Source organism: Neodiprion virginianus, chromosome 1 (assembly GCF_021901495.1).
Source record: "Neodiprion virginianus isolate iyNeoVirg1 chromosome 1, iyNeoVirg1.1, whole genome shotgun sequence".
In the NCBI taxonomy this organism is placed as follows: Eukaryota; Metazoa; Arthropoda; class Insecta; order Hymenoptera; family Diprionidae; genus Neodiprion; species Neodiprion virginianus.
The window spans coordinates 20,565,757-20,591,741 of NC_060877.1; the positions used below are offsets into that span (position 1 = coordinate 20,565,757).

At 39.3% G+C, this 25,985-nt stretch overlaps 1 protein-coding gene across 3 annotated transcripts in view; it reads right to left on the reverse strand.

Moving 5' to 3' along the window:
- Positions 1–460: 460 nt before the first annotated feature.
- Positions 461–25,985, reverse strand: part of LOC124302704 (pheromone-binding protein-related protein 6-like) — a 50,116-nt gene continuing 24,591 nt past the window's right edge. For 2 of the 3 annotated variants that reach the window (XM_046759153.1, XM_046759133.1), the window contains exons 4-6: positions 24,741–24,897; positions 24,586–24,650; positions 461–1,293 (exon numbers count right to left, since the gene is read on the reverse strand). In XM_046759153.1, coding sequence (XP_046615109.1) covers positions 1,276–1,293; positions 24,586–24,650; positions 24,741–24,897 — 240 coding nt within the window. In that variant the 3' untranslated portion in view covers positions 461–1,275. The remainder of the gene's footprint in view (positions 1,294–24,585; positions 24,651–24,740; positions 24,898–25,985) is intronic. The other variant, XM_046759141.1, reaches the window with a different exon arrangement.

The following is a 25,985-nucleotide window of genomic DNA, read 5'->3' on the forward strand; positions in this document are numbered from 1 at the left end:
ATAAAACATCAACTGTATGAGGTATCTTCAACAGTATAATTATATGTATAAACGCTTCAACCAACCTGTCAGCGTCATTGATAACACCGATTCGTCTGCTCTGCTGGTATTAAAAGATAAGTGAATAATTGTTAACAAGATAATTGAAGACATTAAAACGACAATGCTTCAATGAAACAAATATGAATTAAAGTGAAAGACTATTTGAAATGAATGAAGAAAAAGAAAATATTTAAAAAGAAATAAAGAAAAGTTGGAGAAACAATTTTAATGAAAGAAAGACGATTTATATTTACAATTTTAATCTGTTTCATCTGTTGATCGATAATTTACGTACTTTGTGAGTGAGTAATTGAATGGATGAATAAATGAATATATAACATGTTTTTCGGCTATTGCTCTAAATTTATAGAAATAAAAATAAAAGGAATATTTACAATTTTCACATTCTATAACATAATATCTTTTTATAATTTATTTTGAAGTTTTAAACCTATATTTACAAATATGACGCTATTCGACTTCTGAAAAAGGATATTCAGTTTTAACTAATCTTTCTCGAAAACAATAAACGAGACATCAATAGTAATAACGGAACAATTGAGTCAATTAAGGAGTTATTATTTTGTACCACATGATTGCAAAATTTCGAAAGTTGCGCGCCATTTTTACATGGGTATGTTCTGCCCGTTTTTTCATGTGTACCGAAAAGATGGAGAATCTCCTATTATCAACCGGACACCACAGCAACGTCTTTGCTTACCGACGAACACTGCGAAGGAAAAATTGACGATGAACACTTAGCCCACTTGGCCTGCTGAAGCGGCAAGAAATGTTGCCCTTAGGGTATGGTTACTCGATAAAGTCGAAAAAATCTGCTCATCGAGTTACATAGTAACACGGGGCAGTAACCAGTAGAGAACAAGGGTGACAGAACACTAAAATAGTTCTTTCTATTTTCTACGTAGACGTTACTTGCTTCAAAAATTATTACAGAGCAAACTCTATACTGTTTAAACTACTCTGACTTCCATAATACTCGGAGATCCGAAGTTTGCAATACATAGTGCTGAGTGGCCTTACATAGAAATAAAATCAGGTGCTCTCCTGTAAAATGTTCTACTTAGTACATCGATCGTATCAATAGTTTCAAATTTGTTACAACATTCTTATCATAAGTTTTTAATAATTTTATATGTATATTAAAACATCAATCTCAATAGGATTCGGCGAACTTCATCTCATGCGCAGTCTCTTCAATTTACCGATGCCATCTCAGAAAAGGTAATATGTCTAGAACAAAAAAAATTACAGTTTATTCCAATGAATACATATATTGCACTTATGATATACCTATTACACACATTTCATACACAGGAAACGTGCTGTAAAAATATATTTAACACCCTGCGTAGTTTTGGTACACGAGTAACTTGATCCCAAGTACAAATGAAATGATACCCTAAAATTCATAATTCACTCAATTTATACTGTGTATGCGCTAAAATTAGTTTATCAATCACCTTTTGTGTACCAAGTTACTCTTATGTCAACTGAAATATTTTTTTGTAGCGTATTACACGTATGTGTACCAAATTGTCATTAATTATTTATCAAGGTGTACGACTACACTGTATGCTTTGCGCATCCTTTCTGAAAATCTTCGATACATCCAGAGGTTTTGGCAAAATTCGCCACTCAACGTTAGCAGGTCCGTAAGTAAAACTACATTTTGAATTGCTCCGTTTTGAGAATGTAGCTAGGGATCTCTATCTGCTAACCTTGAGTGGCGAGTTGTACCTGAAAATTTCTAGTATGGACCAGACATACGCTGTCTTTGAAATTTTGGAATGAAAATTTCATATTGCAAACACGTGCTTGGTGCACAAGTTAGATATTAAAACTAAATATAAGTTTTATACAGAAACAGAACATTAGCCATTTCACGTAATACGACATTCCACGCAATAGGTGAATTACCACCTATCAGATATTTCTTCATATTTTGAGGTCAAAAAATTTCTCAAACTATGCAAAATTCATTTCAATAAGCAGCATTTCACGTGAAGTGTGGTATTTTTTTGAGTGATCATCTTCGATTTTGATCTGAACCAGGTATTTATACTAGTAATAGGGAGTTCCAAATACTTAACCATTCGTTATTACCCAAATGAGTTGTTTTTTTTTTGTAAATCGCAGTTGGTCGTTTCTTAGTATGTGATAATAAGTTCTCGACGTTCGATAGTCTATAGTTTGGTCGGTATTAATAAAACGAATTCAGATAGGGAATTCAAGTGATGTTAGCCCTTCACGATTGTATTTTGGGGTTAAATTGACTTCTACTTGTGCGAAATCGATTGTTGGTCATTCGTTGGTGTTTACTACCGCATGACCAACTTTTAATCCACGGCGGGTCTGAAGCATGCTTGAACGACGAAAAAAAAGCGCAAAAATTTTCTTTGCAGATTCATATTTTTTCAACCAAAACAAGTCGAAATTACGCATTTCAACCTATTCCCTTGAGACGTTTTTGAGAAAATCCAATTTTAAGTTTGAAAATATCCAAAAATCTAGTATCGATTTTTATGCAACGCATGTATGAGAAATACTACTTCACGGGCTTGCAGAGACTGGCGTCTGTGACGTTTTACACACAGAAATAGAATAAAAATACCGCGCATACACAGATTGGCTCGATTTCACCTCTCGCACTAGTGCTTTTTTCTCGTCAACTTCTCGCACTAGTGCTTTTCACTTCTCGCACGCCCCTCTCGTATGCCCCCTTCGCGCACTAGTGCTTTTTTCTCGTCGACTTCTCGCACTAGTGCTTTTCACTTCTCGCACGCCCCTCTCGTATGCCCCCTTCGCGTGTCACGCTTGTGTGCCTCGCAACAGTATTGTTCAGCTTTCTACTTCTCCCGCGCTCTCTCACCCATCCCTCTCGTGCCCATCGCTCGCACGCTGTCACGTCAGTATTATACATAACCTTCAAAAGATTGAATCATTTTTATACGTTTCCAAGTTTGTGGGAAAATAGAATGTTCTTGTTTTCTTGTCGTTTTTGGGCTTTTTTTGGCTTCGCTCTCCATACTCCCCAGCGGGATTGCATGATTGCTTCAATTGGTACACGCACGTAAGTGCACTTCTCATGCATTTGTTACAAAAAACAGTATGTGACACTCATGCAAGAGGCCGCTCATACGCATGCTGTGTGAAGTTGCTCGCCTTCTCGCACTTGTAACACAAATTATTATTATGGGATTTTGTGTGGAAATTTTTAGGTTTGGGATGATAATGTTTATTTTTCAAGGATATGAATCAAATGTATGTATGCAATGCATATACATGTTCGTATATGTATATGTATGTATTGTAACGCAAAGATGCGAAAACAAAGTAAGACCGAGTCCGCGAACCCCCGAAGACAAGGGGGCCGAGGTGGGGGAGACGGCCGTCGAGCCTTTTGCCGACGGGCCGTGACGTCAGTCAGCCAATCGGGCCAATTCGAAGTGGTGAATAGTCGAGTGTGTGGATAATAGTGTGAGTGTGCGCCAGCAAAGGAAGAAACGAAGGTCGGACCCCCTTGCAGAGCCTGCAGCAAACATGTAAAGGTAATAAATCAGTTGATAACCGTAACATCTCCGGCGTTCAGTTTATCTAATTCCTTCTGCTCCTCCTTGCGCCCGCCCCCCTTGACATTATCCACCAGAACCTCGCTCGGTAGCCGTGCTCCAGTCCTAACCGCACGGCCCTCGGGCCACCGATTGCAGCTAGCAAGGTAAGCTGTCCTAGTTTGGTTCGGAGCTAGGAAAGAAAATTCTAATCCGACCTGGCGCTCAACAGGAAGAGGCAAGGTGAGAAAAAGCTTCGTGCCAGCGAGCCGTGGATCGCCGGTGCACGAGAAATCGGCCCGTTTGTGCCCCTGGACACATTCGGACATTTGCCGTCCGTTTGTCACTCTACCAGTTCTTGTGAGTACCTGAGCCTAGCCAGCCATACAACGGGTTCTCCAATTATCGATATCGTATCGTGTATTTATTTATAAATTGAGGCTGAAGCGTCTGGGGTCCAACAAATATTGTTTTATTATTGTTTGATAAATTTAGAATAATCAGAGGATCACTCCAAAGTGTGAACGGTAAGTCCTCTTCTGAGGGTAACAGAAATTAGCGTTACACTGCATATGAATTCATCCTTTTATAGAACGATCGTTAGTTGCTGCTCGTCTCAGAAGACGTGCACTGATTAGTGAATTCACATGTCAGACGTGGCGGAGATTGTCAAGTAAAATCATAAATTATCTCCCCGTTGAATTGCACGTGCCTGGGTATCAGTATTGCGGACCGGGAACGAAAATGACAGGGAGGTTTGTTCGCGGTGATCCAGGTATCAATCTGCTGGACGCTGCATGTAAAGACCACGACATTGCAAACGCAAAGAATCAAGATATTGTAGCGCGAAATCTGACTGACAAAGTGCTCGTTGAGAAAGCGTGGAATTGAGACTTGGCCAAAGATGCTAGGGTGGGTGAAAAATCCGTAACCTGGGGATTCATCAACACATAAAAGCTAAATCTAAACTCGGAATGGGTATGGCTAGGCATCTGTCGAACTTGGAGCGGGTTAGACGACAGTAAAGAAATCCACAAAGGGTGGGAAAACTAAACTGCGGAAGAGGATAATAAATCTCAAATCATCATCTGAGCTGCAAACGCCTCCATGCAACCGGCTCATGAAACTATTGAGTCGGCGATGGTAGGTGCCCGTACAGCTGCGCGTGGGGGAAGAACGTTCGTGTGCAACGCGTTATACCTGTACCTGATAAAATTAGCGGTACCATACCACTTCTCATTGCAATTCTGCTGGGTCTAAGCGCTACTGGAGCTACAGCAGGAGTTGCCGCAGGTATAGCTAATGCGGTCAACAAGGCGAGCGCCAATTAACAAACATCAGTTGAGCGAAACCAGACGACACAATACAACAATGCAAGCGATTGCTCTAAGCAAGGGATTATACCTCAAACCCTACTGCAGACGCATGGGTCTTTATAAACGACTGGCAAAAAGCTAACATAGTTACCATGCTGAATTCTCACCAACATTGATTTACGCAAATGCGCTGAAGATATGAAAATTTCACATTTTCGTGGGGTTGTCATGCGGAATGATCTACCGAAATCTGGGCCGAAGATGCGAGAATCTGCAATTCATCTTGATGATAAAAATGGTTCGGGAACACGTTGGGTTGCATACATTAAAAATGGTGATCATGTTGTGTTCGGTCGAACGAATAGTCAGAGGTGCCCAGGCACAAACGGTCGCTCGCGCGTGTATACGAACATATGCGTCGTGCGGCCGACTATCTCTGTTTTGTCTTTGCATGTGTTTGGACGAGCATCAAGGTGGCGGGAATAGCGCGGGTCAGGCCGCGTCAGTCAAGTAGTCGGGCGACTCGGGGTCAGTCGTTCAGTCTGTGCGTTTCCGGAGAGATGGATAAGTCTAAGGGGTCTCACTGCAATTCGATCGGTACTCGGATCTTGTGGTATCTTGTATCTTCAAATCCTTCCTGATTGTTGCATGCTGGGCAGCCGGAATAACCTCGTAAGTACACTAACAACAAGCGCGGTACGTCCCGCCAGGCACACTGGTGCAGCCCGGTTGTACCAATCAGCAAGTGCAATGCTTGACGCAAGTAATTTACGGATTGCTTGTATATACTTGGATTCACACAAGGTAATCCTTCCGGTACACCGAATCAAGCGGTGATGCCTGAGCACAAGCGCAATGCTTATACGGAGTCGCCAGCGACTTCATTTACCACAATTATACTGCACGAAACAGTCAAGACGCCCAGCGCAACTATGTATAAATATAGAGATTCAATTCGGATGTTTCAAACGAAACCAGCAACCAATACAACTACATATATATGTATATAATGTCTTCTAATCGTAGATTTCACCTCCTAAATAATTCATTGTGCGAAATATATTTGATATAATAAATATCCTATACACGTTGTAAATTCAACATTTGCGAGGGGTTTTTTCTCTGAAGTTCATACCTCAAAGATTTTCCTCTCTGAGCCATAATAAAACATAGAACTGATGGCTAAAAATACGTGTTCATTTCATTTATTCCTATCCCCCAGATCCTAGTTTTCTAAAGTCGAAAATCGTGACCAAATTAAAAAATACGCGGTCTCTTTTTTGTTATAAAGGACGCGCCCCACGAAACATGTTGTGTATTTCGACAGTATCGGTGATTTGCAACCACCTAAGGATTGGAAGAAGTATCTTGGTGTTGGTAGCGTAAAATACAATCAGAAGGGGTATCGGGAATATGATACTCTGATTTGTGGCCACTTGTGTCTCAAATTTCTCAGCGGGTAGCTATAAAAAGAATAATGCCACATGCGCATGCATTAGTCACGACGGAATCATTGAGGTTGACACTATCGGGCATATCCTTTGTGCTGGAGGTACAATATTTCTCCCCAATCGAGTTATCGTCGAAGAAAAACTGTTCTCGGATTCTTCGAGATTCTGACATTCAATTCAATACCCAATATTTAAGAGGGGTGTAATACATTTTACCTGGAGCTACCGGATAATAGTAGAGAAATCATCACGATACCTATGGGAAGCTATGAAATTGAGGATATTGAAAGTCTTCTGTATAAAGAGCTACGCTCCTACATCAACCTCAGTCTGTGAGCCAATAAAAACGAGCTGAACAGTGAAATCACGTGCAATCAAGTAGTAGACTCCAAACCCGAGGATTCCATTGGCCGATTATTGAGACTTAAATCGGTTAAGCCAGTACGAGACGTTACTCAGAAATCTGAATCAATGGTAGCCATACTAAAGGTTAATACATGACGCATTGAGTACAACATAACAATACGGGCGTACATAAACGAGCGTCGAGCTCACACGATTCATCAATTTTTCCCTACCGTACCATCAGGATATGAAATTGTTGAAGTGCCTGTCAACGTCATTTACCTCCCAATTGCCGTACACTGGATACATCATATGCAGCTGAGAATATTTGACCAATTCAACGAGTTGATTAATTTTCGTTGAGAAACGATAATTGTCCGTTTACATATGAAATCTCTCAAATAATAGGGATTGTGTTTAAGGCGAAAAAGTCGGGCAAAATTTATAAAAGTGAGACGTCACGGCCAGAAATCATCAGTCGCTTAGCATTTCTGACAACCTTACATCTCCGACGGCGCTGACACCTCTGAACATTTGGTTTTTTTAGAGGCTACGTCTTCGATTACGTGGAAATTTTGGGAAGATAAAAATTTGCTGTATCCTGTGCATGTTACCATGGGAGAAATAATAAGAATACAGAAACCCGTAACATTCGACGAATCGATTGCGCACTCTGAGATTCACGCTCGTCAACCGTTTGCGTCATCAACTTTCGGGGACAACGATGAAATTCGTATTTGTGTTCAAAATCAGAACAAGTGCATGCTACTAATGAAATACATTCACGGGAAAGTGACGAAAGACGCTTATTCGATGGTAGCTGCTACGAAAGTGGTCAACTTGGCTGTTTGCCATATGTTTAAGGAAATACGTTACAAGTTGAACGGTGTGGAAATTGATCGGCATAAAAATGTGGGCATCACCAGTGTTATGAAGGGCTACTCATCCTTCACCCCCGGATAGCAGCATGGTTCGGAGAACACTGGTTGGTTAAGCGATGCCGATATTAACTTTACCGATGATGCTCGAAATTTTGATGTTGTTTTACCGCTGTATTATCTACTAGAATTTGCAGAGAATTATTGTCGAGTACTCGTTAACGCCAAACATGAATTGATTCTCACATGCACTAACATCGATTTAATTGCTGTGATTCAGACTAACTCTACCGAGAAGTTTAAAATTAGCCTGAAAAAAAGTCGAGTGGCTGTTGCCCTGCATCAAACTAACCGTTAAGTCAAGAACTTAGTTACTCAACAACATCCAAGGTCCCCACCATATCCATTAGTTTTCGTTCTTGGGAAACGTATGTTTATCCGATGCTTCCGTCAACGCCTCGACATGCTGGGTGGTCAAGATATTGACGCAGCTAGAGAAGCCTAGATACGTCATAATGGAATTCCATACTGCAAAGAAAAACGATGCATTGAAAATGCTAGTGAATTTGATCAACGTAGAATAAGGCATATCAAACTCTTTCTCAACTCCGGTGTTCCCCCTATGGAAATTCGAATATAGATATTTACAATAATCAATATGGCATTCTCTACGATATATATGTAAAGTTTCAAAAATCCTACTACGACAAAGAACCCGAATCTTTGCTGTCGAAAAGCGAATTTATTAACCACACGCCCCGCTTCATTATCAATTGCTCAAAGAGAATGAATAGTTGAAAACCGGACCAGTGGATATTTGATTGGAATTTGAAGCGAGTATAGAATTTCCTTCAAAAACATCAGCCTATTGCATGATGTTGAACGATCGTATTGTCGAGTACAGTCCGATTAGTGGCACGGTGAAGAAATTAGTGTAAGTCAATTTTGGAACAAGATGTTCAATTAGGAATGTGCGGATATAGAAAATATGTATAGTGTTATTTGTCCAATTTAGAATAAGTGGTCTATTATTATTAGTACGTATAAACCGAAAACTGAATGTAAGTGCTGATGAATAAAAGTATCTATTTAAAGCATCCAACCGTTATTTTCAAACATTATATTTCTCCCACCACTACCACCATCACCACCCAATAAAATTATTGATGTATGTACTATACATTTATGTATATTGTACACACATATATCTATACTTTGTATTGTATACTGACATTGAGGAAACAGAATTCAACCTACACGTATGTATCCTAATACCGAGTGAGTGTGTGAAAACCAAGAATGTTTTTCTGTACAGAGTCGAGTTCAGTCAAAAACAAGATCGCAGGCAAAGCGCCACGAATATCTGGTATTGTCCTAAATAATCAATTATTAACTCTTAATGTATTTCTATACAATAAGTGTAGCAACAGAATTATCGGAGCCTCATTTTTCCCAACCATTCTAACATGGTAGCAGAGCGTGGTTCCTTCTTGGCTTGAAGTAAAGTGAAACGAGAAAGTGCGCGTATGTGAAACGCAGAAAATTCGAACACGAAGGAACATTCGAGAACGTTGGAGAAGATCCAAGATGGAGGAAAAAAGGACCACCATACCAGTGTTTGACGGGGAAGACTATAACATGTGGAAGAAAAGAGTAATGGTGTTCCTAAGAATGAAAAAGTGTGATGAGATGATAAAAAGAAAAAAAAACAAGTACAGATAAAGAAGAATGGGACGAAAACGATCTAAAAGCGATCAACTATATCTACAGTGTGATTTCAAACAAGCAGTTGGAGTTCGTGTGCGACGAGACGTCGGCTCACGGAATAATAAAAAAGTTCGATGAAATATACTTGAAAGAATCTACGGCGCTACAGTTTGCTTATAGAAATAAACTAGAAAAAATGAAGCTTGAGCAATATCAAGACTCGGCGACATTTTTTAGTGAATTTGAAAAATGCGTGAACGAATTGAAAAGTGCGGACGCAAACGTAAATGAAAGAGAAAGATTGAATTACGTGTTGAATACGCTACCAAGTCAGTACAGTTACATTGGTGACTTAATCGATGCACTGAAAAAAGAAGATCAGATAGCAGCTTACGTGAATAATAAAATTCAAATAGCAGAAGTGGAGAATAAAAATGATCTAGGAGAAAGAAAATCGAATGTATTTGCCGCCAAAAAGGAAAAAAGGGAAGGCTGTTTCAAGTGCGGAAAATTTGGGCATTTCGCACGTGATTGCTATGCGGGACAAGATGGCGTCAGCTCTGGACGGAGCAACGGCAGTTGGAGAGGCTCGCTACGTGGTCGGACCAGAGGCAGAGCAGGAAGAGGAAGCTATGGCAGAGGGCGCGGAAACTCTCATCGGCAGGGAGCCAACATAGGTCAACAACAACAACACAGCAACGATTCGGGCACAAGCGCAGGGGTAGCGACGGCGCATACGGCGCAGGGCGAAAAGTTAAGTAACAATGAAATTTTGTGGCTACTAGATAGCGGATGTAGCGATCACATTGTCAACGATGAGAAATATTTTAAAAAGAGTATAAAACTAAAGGAACCGATTGATATCGTCTTGGGGGATAATAGATCAGTAAAAGCAACGAAGATAGGGAACGTAGTGAGTTATTTTGATGCGTATGGAACGAAAAATGAAGTGAATATGAAAAATGTATTTTTCGCGGAAAAAATGCATGGAAATTTAATTAGCTATGGAAAAATAATGGAAAAAACGTAATTGTCTCAAAGGGTAATACGTCGGAGATTATTGATAGTAATAATAAAGTAATTGCAGTAGGGTTCAAAGAGAATAAAGTTCTAAAACTAAAAAGTACATTAAAAAATAAAATGGGTAATGTTAACAATATCGAATGCAATAATACATATAAAATGAGTTTAAAAGAGAACTGGCACAGGAGGTTAGGCCATGTTAATTTTGGTTATCTGAACACATTAAGTAAAGAACAATTGGTAACAGGTATCCCTTGTGAGTTGGAATCCGAATACATGAAATGCAAAACCTGTATTGAGAGTAAAATGCACTGTTTACCTTTTAATAACAATAGAACTAAGGCTAAAGACGTATTAGAAATTATTCACACTGATGTTTGTGGTAGCTTCAAAACAGCGGGTTTGAACGGAGAAAAATATTTTGTTTCCTTCATTGATGACTACAGTGAAGTAGCTAAAGTGTATTGCATTAAAACGAAGCGTGAAGTGTTTGATTGTCTAGTTCAATACATTAATGAAGTCGAGAACATAACGGAAAAGAGAGTAAAAATTTTGAGATGCTATAATGGCAAAGAATACCTAAATAACAGATTTTATAGCTATGCAAGAGAAAAAGGAATAACACTAAATAATTGCCCACCATACGTGCATGAACTAAATGGTACGGCTGAGAGATTTAACAGGACAATAATGAACATGGCACGTTGTCTGTTAACAGAAGCAAATGTACATAAAAGATTTTGGCCTGAGATCATTATGGCAGCAACGTACTTAAAAAATCGTACCTTGACAAACACAGTCGAAAGAAAAACACCGTATGAGATATTGTTTAAGAAAAAACCAAATATAGAGAACTTGAGGGTATATGGGAGTAAAGTTTTTGTGAAAAGGCCTGAACAATGTAGGGATTCAAAATTTGATAAGAAGGCCGAAATGGGTGTATTATTAGGTTACAGTGATGTTGGCTATAGAGTCCTACTCAATAACAGAATAATAGTTGCTAGAAATGTCGATATAATTGAAAAGGATGTAAAATGTATAGGAATTGACTATGATGATAATGATCTGAATAATAAGTATGATACTAATGAAGATGAGAACTCAGATGATGACATGTTGAAGGATGAAAATGAGTTGAATAAAGCTATAGTTGAAAGCCCAGAAAAGGATAGTTTGCTAGAATTACAACTTCCACTTAGACCTGCGCGTGAAAGAAAGATTCCGGTAAGATATCCTTTAAATAGTGCACATAGCATTCAAGTAAATTCTTGTAGAGTCGATATACCTCACACATTTGAGGAGGCGATTAATAGTGAAGAAAAGGAGTCGTGGGTTGAAGCTATGAACAAAGAGATAGAAAGTCTAGATGAAAATGAAACATGGGTCCTGGTAAATGAAAAAAAGGATATGAAAATTTTAGATGTAAAATAGGTTTGTACGAGGAAATCTAATGGTTCGTATAAAGCAAGATTGGTTGTATTAGGATATCAACAAACAAATGTAATTGACGATATATATGCACCTGTAGCGAAAGCTCAAACTATGAAGATTCTATTTTCCATTTGTTGCCAATATGGATTAATAATTGAACAATTAGATGTAACTACTGCTTTCCTTAACGGCTTAGTAAGCTCAGAGATATATGTACGTCAACCTAGAGGTTATGAAGATGGTACAAAAAGAATATGTAAACTGATTAAAGCACTGTATGGACTATGTGAAAGTCCAAGAGCTTGGTACGAATGCCTGGATGAGTATTTGACAAAGTTAAACTTTAAAAGGAGTGAAATTGATAATTGCTTGTACAGTCATGGAGTGGGTGAAAATATTATGTATGTGTTAGTTTATGTTGATGATTTACTGATTTGTTGTAAAACCGAGAGTAAATTAAAAAAAACAAAAGTATTGCTGTCAGAAAGATTTAAAATGAAGGATTTGGGAGAAGTCAAAGAGTATCTTGGTATAAACATAGTGTACGATTATAAAAGAGGTGATATGAAACTAAGTCAGGTAGAAGTATATTGAGTCATTGGCATGTAAATATCAGCTAGAAGGCAACAAACTATACAGCACTCCTATGGAAACCAATTTGAAATTAGAAAAGGCTAATGATTGTGAACCACACATCAAATATAGAAATTTAATAGGTGAGTTGTCTCACATAAGTACGAAAACAAGACCCGATGCTGAACACAGTGTAAATTATTTAAGCAGGTATCAGAATGAATATAACGAAACACATTGGAAGTATGCAATGCGTGTACTGAAATACTTGTACCTGACTAAAAACCTAAAACTGAACTATAATAGAAATAAGAATAGTAAAATAATTGATTGCTTCGTAGATGCGGATTGGGCTGGGGATATTATTGACAGAAAGTTCACTTCCGGGTATGTTATTAGACTGTTTGTAAATGTGATCGACTGGAAATCAAGAAAGCAAAGGGGTGTAACGAAATCGTCAACATATGTTGAGTATATAGCTCTTTCAGAGGCGGTGAGCGAGATAAAGTTTGTCAAAGAATTGTTAAATTTCTTTAATGTTAAAATGTCTGAAGCAATAAAGATTTTTGAGGATAACACTGGCGCGATAAATATTGCAAATTATGGGAACTTTACAAAAAATTCTAAGTACATAGAAATTCATTACCATTATGTACACGAGAGCATAAAAGAAGGACTGATTAAAGTATGTGAGATCGATTCTAATGAAAACATTGGGGATATATTCACAAAGGCTTTATGTAGGGAAAAATTTGAAAGGTTTAGAATAATGATGAATATCGTATAAGATAAAATGAAAATGATCAAGTGTTCAATACAAATGTAAGGAGACGTGTTGATGTATGTACTATACATTTATATTGTACACACATATATCTATACTGTGTATTGTATACTGACATTGAGGAAACAGAATTCAACCTACACGTATGTATCCTAATACCGAGTGAGTGTGTGAGAACCAAGAGTGTTTTTCTGTACAGAGTCGAGTTCAGTCGAAAACAAGATCGCAGGCAAAGCGCCACGAATGTCTGGTATTGTCCTAAATAATCAATTATTAACTCTTGATGTATTTCTATACAATAAATGTAGCAACAGAATTATTGGAGCCTCATTTTTCCCAACCATTCTAACAAAAATAATAGCCGTCTTGCGATGAATATTGGAAACGAGGCAGAGTCAATCAATATCGATAGAACAACGAATTATTGATAAAGAGGGCGCTATCTGTGGTACCAACTGCCGCTAAGGATGGGCGGTAACATTATCTTGCGATGTAAATTGGAAACAAAACAGGGCAGACCGATAGAACAGTGACCGATCGGTAAGGGGGATGCCATCGGTGATAACACTTCCATCGGTCAAATGTTTTGCCACCTGGCGATAAAAATTGAAAATGTTTGCTCAATTGACAGCACAGATTCTCATTATCGAACTCCCTGGCGGTAAAATCGAGTGGAAATACACGTCTTACCATCTATGGTAAGTTTCTTGGCGGTAACACCTCCGCCGGTGAAGCAGGCATTCTTACCCTTCGAGGATAATACTGACTGTCGGTAATGTAGGTATCAGGGCTGATTCTGTCAATACGCTACCATTGTGATCCAGAACTCTCGTATCCTATCCACTTAGACCAGGAAGCTCTTCGTGGATGGCCTTATAGGAAACACAGCCAAGAATGTATAGCGGGAAATCGGGTATGGTGAGCCACCCGAGCCTTCGTTGAAAGTCGGAAATGTGCACAAACCGCATGTGTTGAGAAACAGCGCACACAATTGTTAAACCGTTCCGGCAAAGTAACGATGCATAAGTTGAAACAAAAGTATTTGAAATCATCTTCACCTATGTCATCACACTGGCTTCTAATGTTTACCTGTCCGTCTCTACTTCAAATCTAACCGCTTGCCCGTGTCGGGACTTAAAATAAATCTGCTCTGTATCTATGTCCTATTCTTTACACTGTTGCGAAATCATATCTCTATATCATCAATGTGCATTTCCGCTCGTAAGCGTCAGTTATCGTTCTCTTTTCTCGCAATACATATCGCATCACCTGTGTATCTTTCTCAAATAAAGAATCTTTACTTAACAATCAATTATTCTTATCATCCCGCTTCTTCGCTATAACCATCCAACAATAATTTGCGGATCCCACATCAACGATCCAGTATCTATTGTCATCTCTTCATAGATTAACGCTACAAAAATTTTACGATCCAGGACCTCAGAAATGTTAGTGAACACTCCCGCACAGTAGTCAGTTATTGATAAAACAAGGGACACAACTAGGCGCTTTTTAAGCGCGACATCCACATAATAGGTTGTCATTCTCAATCGATATAGAGTAGACGCCTTGCGCTTACACACTTCAGCAATGTGTTCGGTCCATGACAGTGTTCGATCTATTATAACCCCAAGATATCTGAGACTGGTTACAAAGATAACAGAATGATCCCTCAGACAAAGCGGAGGAAGCTGCACATCACAGACCGCGGTGACATATTTAGAACTGTCAATAACAATAGCTGTATTTTCATCCATATTAAGATTAAGACGGTTCCTTGCATTCCACAACCAAATACTCTCAATATCAGCGTTACCCTAGGCTTTATTCACATTAGACGACAACTGAGATAGCTCGCGAGGTCATCTGCGTAAAGCCAAATGCGATACCGCGCGAGGCACTGGGGGTGAAAACACTAAATCAGCGGCATCAGTAAATCTTTCAAAAGCCTGTATCGGAAGGTTATCGGCACCACATCCTTGAGTAGTAATCCATGTCAACGCACTGTTGACACGTCTGTTCGTGATTGGTTAGAAGGTAAAGGATTGTATGTGCCTTTTGGCAGGATTCTGAATCGCTGGACTCCAGCGAGCAAAGCAGCCGGTAGCCTTTCACACTTGGCAAGAGCAAGGTTTTCCATCTCACGTTAAAAATATCGCGTAGCAACACAAGTATTAAACCGCTCCGCTGTTTTATGTAAGCAGTCTTGGCGTTATGTCGCTACCATACGTGACATATTAGGCAAAAACTTTTGCTCTGCGAGATCTCTTGAAGGACCGATAGCAGGCGTTGCGATTTTTCATCAGATGTCTGATATCCAGCGATATTCAAGCCGCAGGTGAACGCCACACAGTAAATTCCGGTTCAGGCATGGCGCAATCCAGTGCATCCTTCATGAGGTTATAGAAGACTGATATCCGTTCATCGACTGAAGGCAGCGACGAAAGCTGCGAAAAGTCAAACGTAGATAGGGCAGCACAAGTAGCATCGAAATTGGCACGATCCTACGGTCGGTATCGGATAACGCGCAGCTCCTGCCTAAGTACACCATACCTTATAACAGTATACATGAGATCATGCTCTATGAGAAACGGCAGCGATGATTGCCCCAGGACTCTAGGAGATTAGTATTGTTGACAGCACGTATATCGAGCCAGGTATCAGAAGTAGCCGTGTGAGGAATAGGCTACATTGACACGATATCATAACCCTGTAACGCAAAAAATTCACTGAGATGAACTTACAATGAGTCGTAAGCTGTAGATGACAAACCTGCATTGAAGTCATCGAGAACACCCGAGAACTTGCAGCGGAATTGCTGCCGAACAAGTTCATTCTCAAATACAGCGAGAAGATCAACTTTAGGAATACACGATCGCGAAGAAAATGTTCATTCCAGCATCAGCGCTGGCTTCTAACAGATTGGTATTCAGGATATCCATCCACTGGAAGAACACCGGACATAGCAACCGTTACAGAACAAAGCTCCTGGCGTACGAAGAAGGTAAGGCCATCTCTATGTCACCCTCGACGGTCAACTCTGTGCAGCCTGTAAGATGGCAACATCACCTGTACGTTCAATACTCGTTTGTTGAGGCAGGTTTCGGAAACATCAATCACGTAGTATGTATTTAGGCGAAAGAACTCGCGAAATTAATTAATATGGAAAGGCAGTGACTGAGTATTAAGATAGTAAACATTGGGGAATGCCGGGCGGATCAGTGAGCGCACGGATCTCGCGGCAGTCGCAGGCAGGAGTCATTGCAAGGCTTGGGTTAATTTTTACAAGTCAGAAGAAGGCAGCAGGCACCACGGTTTGATCCCCGGCCCAGGTCGAACATACAGCGCAGCATCAGTTATCCACGCTGATCTCGGGCTCAGTGAAGGATTCTTCTTCAAGATCTGACTCCAATATAAGTGTACCTGCACGGGGTGCCTTTTGTTAATGTAATCCTTTCGGTTCGAAAAAGCAGTATCGATATCTACTGCTCGGAGCTGAGGCTTGAGCTTCTTAGCTGCAATCACGCGATCGCACGAAGCATGAGACTTGAGGACTAATAAAAGAGGGTGCATCAGTGGCAAATCAGCATAGTTTTCCATCAACGTGCAATCAGAAACGGACTAAGAAAAAAGAAAATGAATCCAACCTCGTTTATATTTGGCATCTTTGTTGAATAATCGTTTTTTTGAGGTTTAAATGCTCTGACGCAGAATTGATTCCTCAAGTACGATATTTAAAGATAGTTCGATGACGGAAATTTTGGTTCCGTACGGCGCAGATACTGATCTGAGTAGAAGAGATATTTAAAGACAAAGATAGCGCCGTTGAGCGTCAGACGTAGTAGCTTCAGTTTTGAGATACTTAGGATAGAGAAAAGAAAAGAAAAGATAACATCAATGGCAGAGGGGAGGGGTCGTATCCAGTAGATGAAACACAAGAAATGTAAGATGGTAATAATATACAGTGTATTAATAAAAAGCGTGAAAATAGTTACACTCAAGTAATTCAGAGAAATTTAGGTACAATTAAACAATTCAAGAAATTCAACTACAGCCAGAAAATTCAGTCTGTCAGGGAAGTAAATACAGTCAGAGAAAAAGGTAAAAGTGAAAATTAACAAATTAGCGAGACAGATATCGTGTGATAAGCGATGGATAGGTGTATGTATTCGCGATACTATTACTCGGAGCAGCCATCAGCAAGGTTGACAATAGTCAGTTGTAAGGTAGTCTAGCATGCAATGCACAATCTAATATCCTCAAAGTAAACGTTAACAATTCAAGTGAAAGCAGAATAATATAGGGAAAGAATAGTATCATTACAATGCAGATAATTGGCAATGTAATATGCAAGTAAAACAGAAAGGAATTGGAATTAATACAGTAAGCAAGAAATACAAGGAAAAGGTAATAATGGAATTCAGGCAGCAATTTACAGAAATAAGATACTTAAAGAAATATTCAGAAAGTGGATATTAAGATAAAAATTATAAAGAAAATACATAGTGTCTAGTTTACGATACATACGGTAAAAAAGAAGTAGCCAGAAGAAATAGAAAAGAAAATATAGATATTCTTAATGTATTAAGAAAAGAGAAAAGAGAATAGAGAAAATCCAACGCGATATATTAGAAACTAGAGGGACTACGAACAAACTACGTAACATCTTACAGCGGCGCAATACTCCAAAGTCAAAGAACGACGAGTTATACCGCGTAGCAATATAAAATTCCGCACGCCGGTAGCTCAAGATATTAATTACTCAAAAAATATTAGGTAAGAAAGCAAGTTATAATCAAATTATAGAAGATACAGAAGAGATAAGTAAAACATATTAAGAGACAAAGGTAAATGGTGAGAATTTATGAGCTAATTAATTTGCCAATCGCTACAGAGAAACAATGAATTATCAAATTCAAGTAAAGCAAGGTAATTAAAGATATTCTAATCAAACGTAAGCGAAGAAATAGTAAAATGCTGCTATTTAGCGATATCAGATAATTCATAAATTAAAATGAAACGAGATCGAGAAAATAGGCAATAGTCACTAAAAATTAAATAAGTAAGTGCTAACTAGTCGCGAAGTTACTTGCGGTATTAGATACGAAAAAGGAAAGATACGAGCCCACGTGGCTCACGCAGAGCAAACTACGAGAAAAGGTAAGAGAGAAAAGAAAGAACATATAGACAAGATATGATACACGTAACTTCGTGGCTTAACAAAATAACAAAAAAAATCTCACTTGCGTGAATACAAAAGAAGGTAGAGGGCAAATAGAAGAAACAGATATCGATAGGTCATAGAAAGTCAAGTTAATAAATGCGTAAGAGAACTACTGAACGGAAACACGTCTACAGGTGATATTAGCGAATTAACGAAGAGTATGTTGGGTCTACTGGTGCTACTGAGCTGTCACGTGATTCTCTCCTTATCTTGTATGATCGCTAATTGGGCCAGCAGGTCACGTGAGACGGGTTAACAGGTAAAACGGGCGGTAGTCTGTTGAGGCAAGTCTTCGCATTTGATGCGAACGCGGTGCGAGGAAGGCCGAGTGTAGCCGAGCGCCTTCGAGTCTCGAGCGAGGCAAGCGACGTACTAGAGGGAGTTAGTTGTAAGCAAACTGTCGTCAGAAAAGCATGCAGTGTATAATTAATGAAGAAATATTATTACGTTTCCAAAGATTAAACAAAGGTTATTATTCTACCGCGTCGTTTACCTCTCCTTTCCTCAAACCACCTACGGTCCTTAGCCTTAACATAGTCCATCTTTACTCGTATTCGCCTCTTTCGTTGACATACCTATATCATGCGATATGTGGAGGGGTTACAGTCAGCTGTTTCGTGCTATGCCTGAGAGGGAAAGGTTCACGGTATTGCGGTATCGATGTGTGAGTAGATTTTGCTGATAGACGACGATAATTGAAGACATAACGATCGTACTCAATATTGCGGTATCAATATCGAAAAAGTATAGATCCTGTGCCGACTCCTTGCTATGCTTGTACTCTCCGTGATGACGATTTCTCGGTGCTGCACTTCCGTACTCTTGCATGAGGGCCCTGATACCGAGACGTCCTGGTGGCGAGGGCCTCGTACCGGATCCCCATATTGCATTCTCTAGGTCAACGTGGTCCGCCACTCTGTGTTTGTCCTCGCGCCGCAGCCCTGGATAAAACGTATGCATCAGGCAAACACGTTCTTCCTTAACAGTTGACGGCATCGTAGGCGGTATGGTCGGTTCAGCTTCAGGCTTATAAGAGTCGTCCACAGGAGGCTTCGTTGTGGTTTTGACGCATAGTCTTGTACGCCATTGGCGATGCATCTGAGCGGCATTAGCTTTATTCGATGATGCGGCTTCTGGTCGAGAAGTCTAAATAATTGGAGGCCTTCGTTGTACACTACGCACAGCTTTGTACGCAATTTAGGTAGGTATTCATCTGGAGTCGGATCGGCGGTATGCTGCGCTCACTGACTCCTCGTCTGACGCTATTGACCCGGTCCGTAACCTCTACGTTGCAATATCCGGTTCTCTCGAAGCGATGGTCTTCATAGTGGCTCTCGTAGTGTGGTACGAAAGGTAGAAAATAGACAGGTATTAGCTTAATACATAAATCTCATTTAACATTATCTAGTCTTTTCTTGGAGTATTGGCTTCAAATGTGCTTTCGTCGTGTTTCGCGTTATTCTTTGGATAAAGGAGTGCTTTATTATAGCCCATATGACGTAGTATAAAATACCACGTTACAGTATATATTTCTTATTTACTGTAGAAAATTTTTCAAAACACGTTGACTTTTATGTAGAGTAATCTTTTGCATTCTGAAGCTTTATTACTTTCCCTGGGGAAATTAATACTTGTTTTGGAGAAGCAGGAGATAATTTTGCTTTTCGGAGAATATCGAGAAAATTTCGCATCGTACATCGCGTCATGTTTTTGTCCTGATAGGGGCCTTGTCTACAACAAACGCATGTTGTTATTCTGATTTTCAACGTGTGTATTTAGATGTCATCCAATCATCACAACACACAATTTTTTACAATCTTTGATCTCTTACTTCATAATGCTCCAAAATGTCAGCGTCGAGCTTTCCCGAAGTACCATCATATTTAAATTCAGACGACGCTTTTTCCCCCCCTGAAAGATGATTTCATACTTAAACAATATCTTACCAGCAATATTAGTTTAAAATTTGCAAGTATATACGATGTGTAACGTGGTGTTTTAGAACGACTCGGCACAACGGCACTCAATTGCAGGGAAATGCCGGAAAACGCGTCCCTGGACGGGTACTGCAAGCAAACTCTATACAAGTTAGCCGACAAACTACTAGAAACTAATTTTTTTTTTTTAAACTGTGTATTTCGCATTTCAGTGCAAGCAAACACAGTACCAGGACGATAATGATTCCTACTACTAAAAGACCATCATCTACTGATCACTATGAACTATTCTCCCGATTACCTCATCTGCCGACTGCCTGATGTGGCTGCCCCTGTTGTGCCTCAGAATGCGTCTGGGCTAGGATTTACCGTCTATCTGACCCTCTCTTACAACTTCGACTGTCAGCGTACAGGATGTAAAATCCTTTCGACAGATGAGTGATCACTTTTCCAGATGGAGCCAGCCGACCGCTTTTCCGGATGCCGTGGAGACGGCGTACATGGATACGCGAGGAGCGCACTTTACTACCTCCCGGCTAGGCGCCAGACCAATCTTCAAGTACTACCATCCCAGTGGTTGTTATCGCCGTAGAGAGTATCTTTGAGACTCGATGCTAGATTCCTGTCAGTTAGGATCATAGTCATATCGTAGGCAGATGTACACTGCCAATACGACGCGAACGGTGGAAACGACTCTGACTTGCGGTAATACCGTTACTCTTCAGCCGAAAAACTTTGGTCGGGAGGCACCCTGCGTGTGCCTTTGCCGAAGGGTTCTCAACGATAGGTAACAAATTTGGGCAGTAAGATGCAGCGACTGTCAACATATGGAGTAGAAGGAGACAAATCTCCGCCATATTTTACTAACAGAAATTTGTCCCATTTTTCGGGAACTAAGGTGGCGCTATTAACAGTGTGGATCCGCTGTTTTCCGGCTAGCGGGAAAATATAAATATATCGACTGCTACTCATCCATTTTTACGATTGTTGTAAAAAAAAGTTTCTTATTACGAAACACACAAATTTATGCATGACCATCGTAAAATTTGTTATAATACGAGTAACATGCAACCGGTGTCACATAAATTAGGAGCTAGCTGCAATGTGGATTTACTTTTTTTGGTGATACTCTGTGGGCTGTGGCACAAAATAAATAATGTGGCAAATGAAAATAAAGTTTTGATCAGAAAAATTAATTTACTTTACTATCGACAAATAAAAATATACTTGTGACAAAAGTATACGTTATTAGAGTATGCAATATGCTTTACTTTATATTTATATGCTAGGTGAGTCTGGACTGTTTTCGTAACATTCTGGCTTTTGCTTTCTTTATGTTGTGAATAGCATTAAAATAGTATCGGCCAATCACACACATTTTACTCATTGTTTATTTTATTGGCAAAAAGTTTCGTTTATTAACACTTCATACCCAACTACGATGCAACCTTGTTTAGTGCCATTTAGTGCGGTTATGTTGCTCCGAGATAAGTATAGTTCGCGTAAGTGTAATGACTATAGTCAACTTGATTTGATTTTTTTAATCATGTGATCATCTTTTCTTACGTTGCATTTACAAGTGTGGATAACAATTACTTTCAGGCTTCTCTTTGCGAAGCGTTTTTCAGTCTTGTCACAGTAATAGTCTTGTTTGCTTCGTTTAGAAGACTCTCCACGTCTTTGTATTTTAAATGGACAATGGATCCAGTTCGAATTCTTGCATTCAAAGCAGACTTCAATTCTTTCCAGTTTACTCGATTGCTTCCTTTTTGCTTGCGCGTACTTTCACTTCTTTTTTGAAGCCATTTCAATTTTGTCGCCAGCAGAGTCTGATCGTTGTGATAATTCTTGTTTTTTCTCCGATGCCTTTCGTAAATTTTTTTTCCAGAGACCGGATACTTTGAGTTCCAAATTTAATCTATTTTCAAACATTGACGGTGACTTACCCAAGATTTAGTACGCAGGTTCTACAATGTTTATCAATTTCAAACATTTCTCGGATTTCACCTTTAGCTTTCTTCTTCTCATATACGTTTAACAAGTTGAAACTTGAATGATTGTTTGCCATTGTGAGAATCATTTTTAGAAGGCAAATCGTATGTGTCTGTGTGTGCGTCAATGCGTATGTTCCGACCTTGCATCCTATTGACTGTATACTACCTCAGCTGCTAGTCAACCTCGCGCTCTGTCCTCGACTGAGCCCACTCCAGCTTCATTGAATAGTTTATATTACAATTGCGACGTTCAAACGCAGCTTGACAATCATCATATTTTCTCGTTGATGTTCAGAATAACACTCTCATCAATATTTCTTAGATTTAAAACTCAATCAGAAGTTGAATAGATGTTTCACCTCTTCACTATTCTTTATCAAAAGTTCCAGTCGTTTTTTAACATCACGTTGTTGGGAAGTACTTTTCATGTGTAGGAAGAACAGCTTCAGACTGACGCTAAAATTTTCAGTTCTAACTATCATTTAAAGTATTTGATATCACACCGGCATCCGGGTTGACGAAAACAATTCACGGAACGATTAATCGTGGAATGTAGGGTGTTTCATATCACTTCGAAGCCAACAGTTTTCACAACTAATCATAAGGTACAGAATATCAAGACAAGGACAAGAATGTGGTGTAGTTCATTGTAGAACATTTCTCAGATTGGCAGGTTGATTGCACGATGAACGTTCCAGAGAGAAGGATTTGCGTCTCTTCTATACTTCGATTATCGGTAGGGGATGAGAATGATATTGTTGGTAAACCAGCATGATTTTCACCTTCGGTTGATAAAATTGTTGGTAAGACAGCTTGGTTTTAACCTTCGGTAGATAAAATTGCTGGTATAGCCGCGCAATTTTGGCCTTCGGGTCGGTACAGCAAGAGTCGACAGCGGTGACGTCATCGTGGAGATAGGTTTGAGTCTGAGTATGATATCGCTAAGTGTCGGTAGTAGGAATCTGGACCCAGAACTCTCCTTGCATTAGTACTGAGACTGTTCCCTGGTGGTGATCCACAGTTCGAGTCCTACGCCAGAGCACGACTTGTGTGCTCTAAGGGTTCTCGTTATTGACAATTGTATAATTAGAGTATTAACGAAAGATGTCTCATTGTTATTTCCACACATCCTAGGTATCCTATTTTAATTTAGTGTATATAGTATCGGCGGTTTGTCTTAATTATTGATGAAAAATTTGGCTTATTAAGAGAGAGACTTTCAGGTGGAGCCGCTTATACCTAGCTCAGGGTTTCTCAGTTTGGTTCTTGGTGCTGGCTAATCTGATCGTTTATAAACCCTAATATTCGGAACTGTACATGACTTTACTAGAGAAATATGCTTGCTTGTATTAAGTGAAATAGAAATTCGAAGAAGGTACGTTGGAGCGTAACAGCGGTACGAGTTTTATCAGGGACCGCGAAGTTTCAAGCCCGAAAAAAATGGTAAATTCTCTCGAATCGACAAAAAAGTGAAATTGTCTAAGTTAAGAGTTGTGGCAAATAACTCGAAAAATTGTAAAAAATGTTAAAAATTCGGAAATGTTACTTTTTTTACCCCGAAAATAATTGTATAAGTTTCATCAGGGAACGCAAGAATATGCCTGTGAACAGCTGTGTTTAGTACTTCTGATACTCGAAGACCGCTAAATAGTCGTTGTTTCCCGGGAGCTCGTAAATGTCTTCCGTATATTTTCACCAATTTCTATATCAATTCGAGTATTGACACTACTTTACGTATGCTAGAACGTGAGAGTTGAAAATTTTAGGTCGGGGGCCCCAGGCCTCTATTCGTGTCTGGATTTCAGCATTTTACGTCTGAATCCTGCGGCTAACTTCAGCGTCAATATAATTCTGATCATATCATACCAAAACGATTCCGCGCTAAAAAAGTTCGTCGCGTTGAAATGTCTTCGCGCCAAGACATCTGCACGCCGAAACGCCGCCATGCCCAAAAGCCGTGCACCAAAATGTCCTCGCACCAATATGGCCGCACCAAAAAGTCCTGCGCCGAAACGTAGTGCACCCGTATTTTAAATATTGACGTCACTTCCGAATAGTTAGAATAACTTTAGCGTCTCTTTGTTGAATGTGTGACGGAGCTACAACATACTCATCCCCTATGAACAACGTGGTAGGTTACCATGGCACCCCGAATACTGAAAAAAGTTCGGTTACCTATTTTCACAGGCATAACCGTAACCATTACACATTATCTCGTACGAACAACGCGAAATTTGTATAATTTGCGCTGTAATTGCTTTTTCCCGGGATATGAATTGCATTGAATTGCTTCAAATTGATTCAAACTTACCCTTGGAGATCTTTCCGCATAGCATTTGTTGAACGTGTAGGCATACTGACAATTGTCACCACCGGCTGAAACAATTTATTTACACAAAATTCAACAAGTTGCCGAGCTGTGATAATTGTAAAAGAAAAACAGAGAAATAACGACACCCAAGATACCAAAGTATTTACCGATCCTCTTGCACTCGCGGATAGCTCTTTGAACTTCTGCCCGATACGCTGGCATTCGTTGGAAAAAAGTTAGCATTCCGTTCAAGCTGAGTTCTCGTTTGTCATCCACCAAGCCAAACTGCTCCCAAAGGCAGTACATGTAACACTGGAAAAAAATTTGGAATCTACATGATTCAATACTCTTTTTCAAGAGAGACATGAGCGTTTAAAGAAGAATCATTTCATATATATCTAATGAATTCGACTCAACTATGCGGTGTCTTCTTTTGCGACAGTGGTGACTAATCAAATTGAATAGGATTACTTTCATACGCGATGGGGCCGCTAAAGAATATAAGAAGCAGGAAATAATTGTCCAGATGTTTGGAAGAAGAGCTTTGAAAAATTGAAAACTCTCAAATGACAGAAAAAACTGCAGCGCTGTTAAGGATTAATCGTAAATTTCTAAGAGTTCGCAAAGACAAAGAAAAGTCCATTATTGCAAATTTGAGGACGGTAGGAATACAAAAGACAAATCATTAAAGGATAACGAAGTAGAGTATAATGGAGCCATTAAAATTAATCGTAATGGATAAAAAAAAAAAAATTACAGAATGACTTTTCTTAAAGCAAGGAAAATACAAATGATGGGATAGTGACCAAACAAGAGGTAAAAAAAGGGAGAATAATAGGAAAGTAAAAAGGAAAAAGTGTCGTGAGATTCAGAAGCATGAAAAAAAAAATCGAAAATGACGGGGCTAGGGGTGTGAAAGCTAGGCTAGGATAGAAAATTGGGCATTTGAAGAAGAAATACATCAGTTAAATATAAATACAACGAATGCAGGATCTTGAAAAAGGGCTAGAGCAAATGAATTCAAAATTCAAAATTAACGAGAAAAGAGGAAGCGAAATAATTTCTTTGTAAGACGATCACGACTCGTTGGAATCAAGGCAACTAAAAAAAGGAAAGATATTCTTGTGGAAACGATGGTAGCGATGTAGAAGATATAAAATACAGGGAAAAGAGGAGTAGGGGCAAAAATTATTTGGGTAGCAGAAAAGACTGAAAGTTGGAACGGAAAACTACGTCAAAATTATATTTCATTCAATATGGATATCAGACACACCGCATTCTTATTACGGTGAGTACGTAAAATTCAGGTTTGATGGAAGATGGATAACACTAACAGCACATTAGAACAAGTAAACAGAATAACCAATAAAACAAATTTGCCCGGATTATATGAATATCAG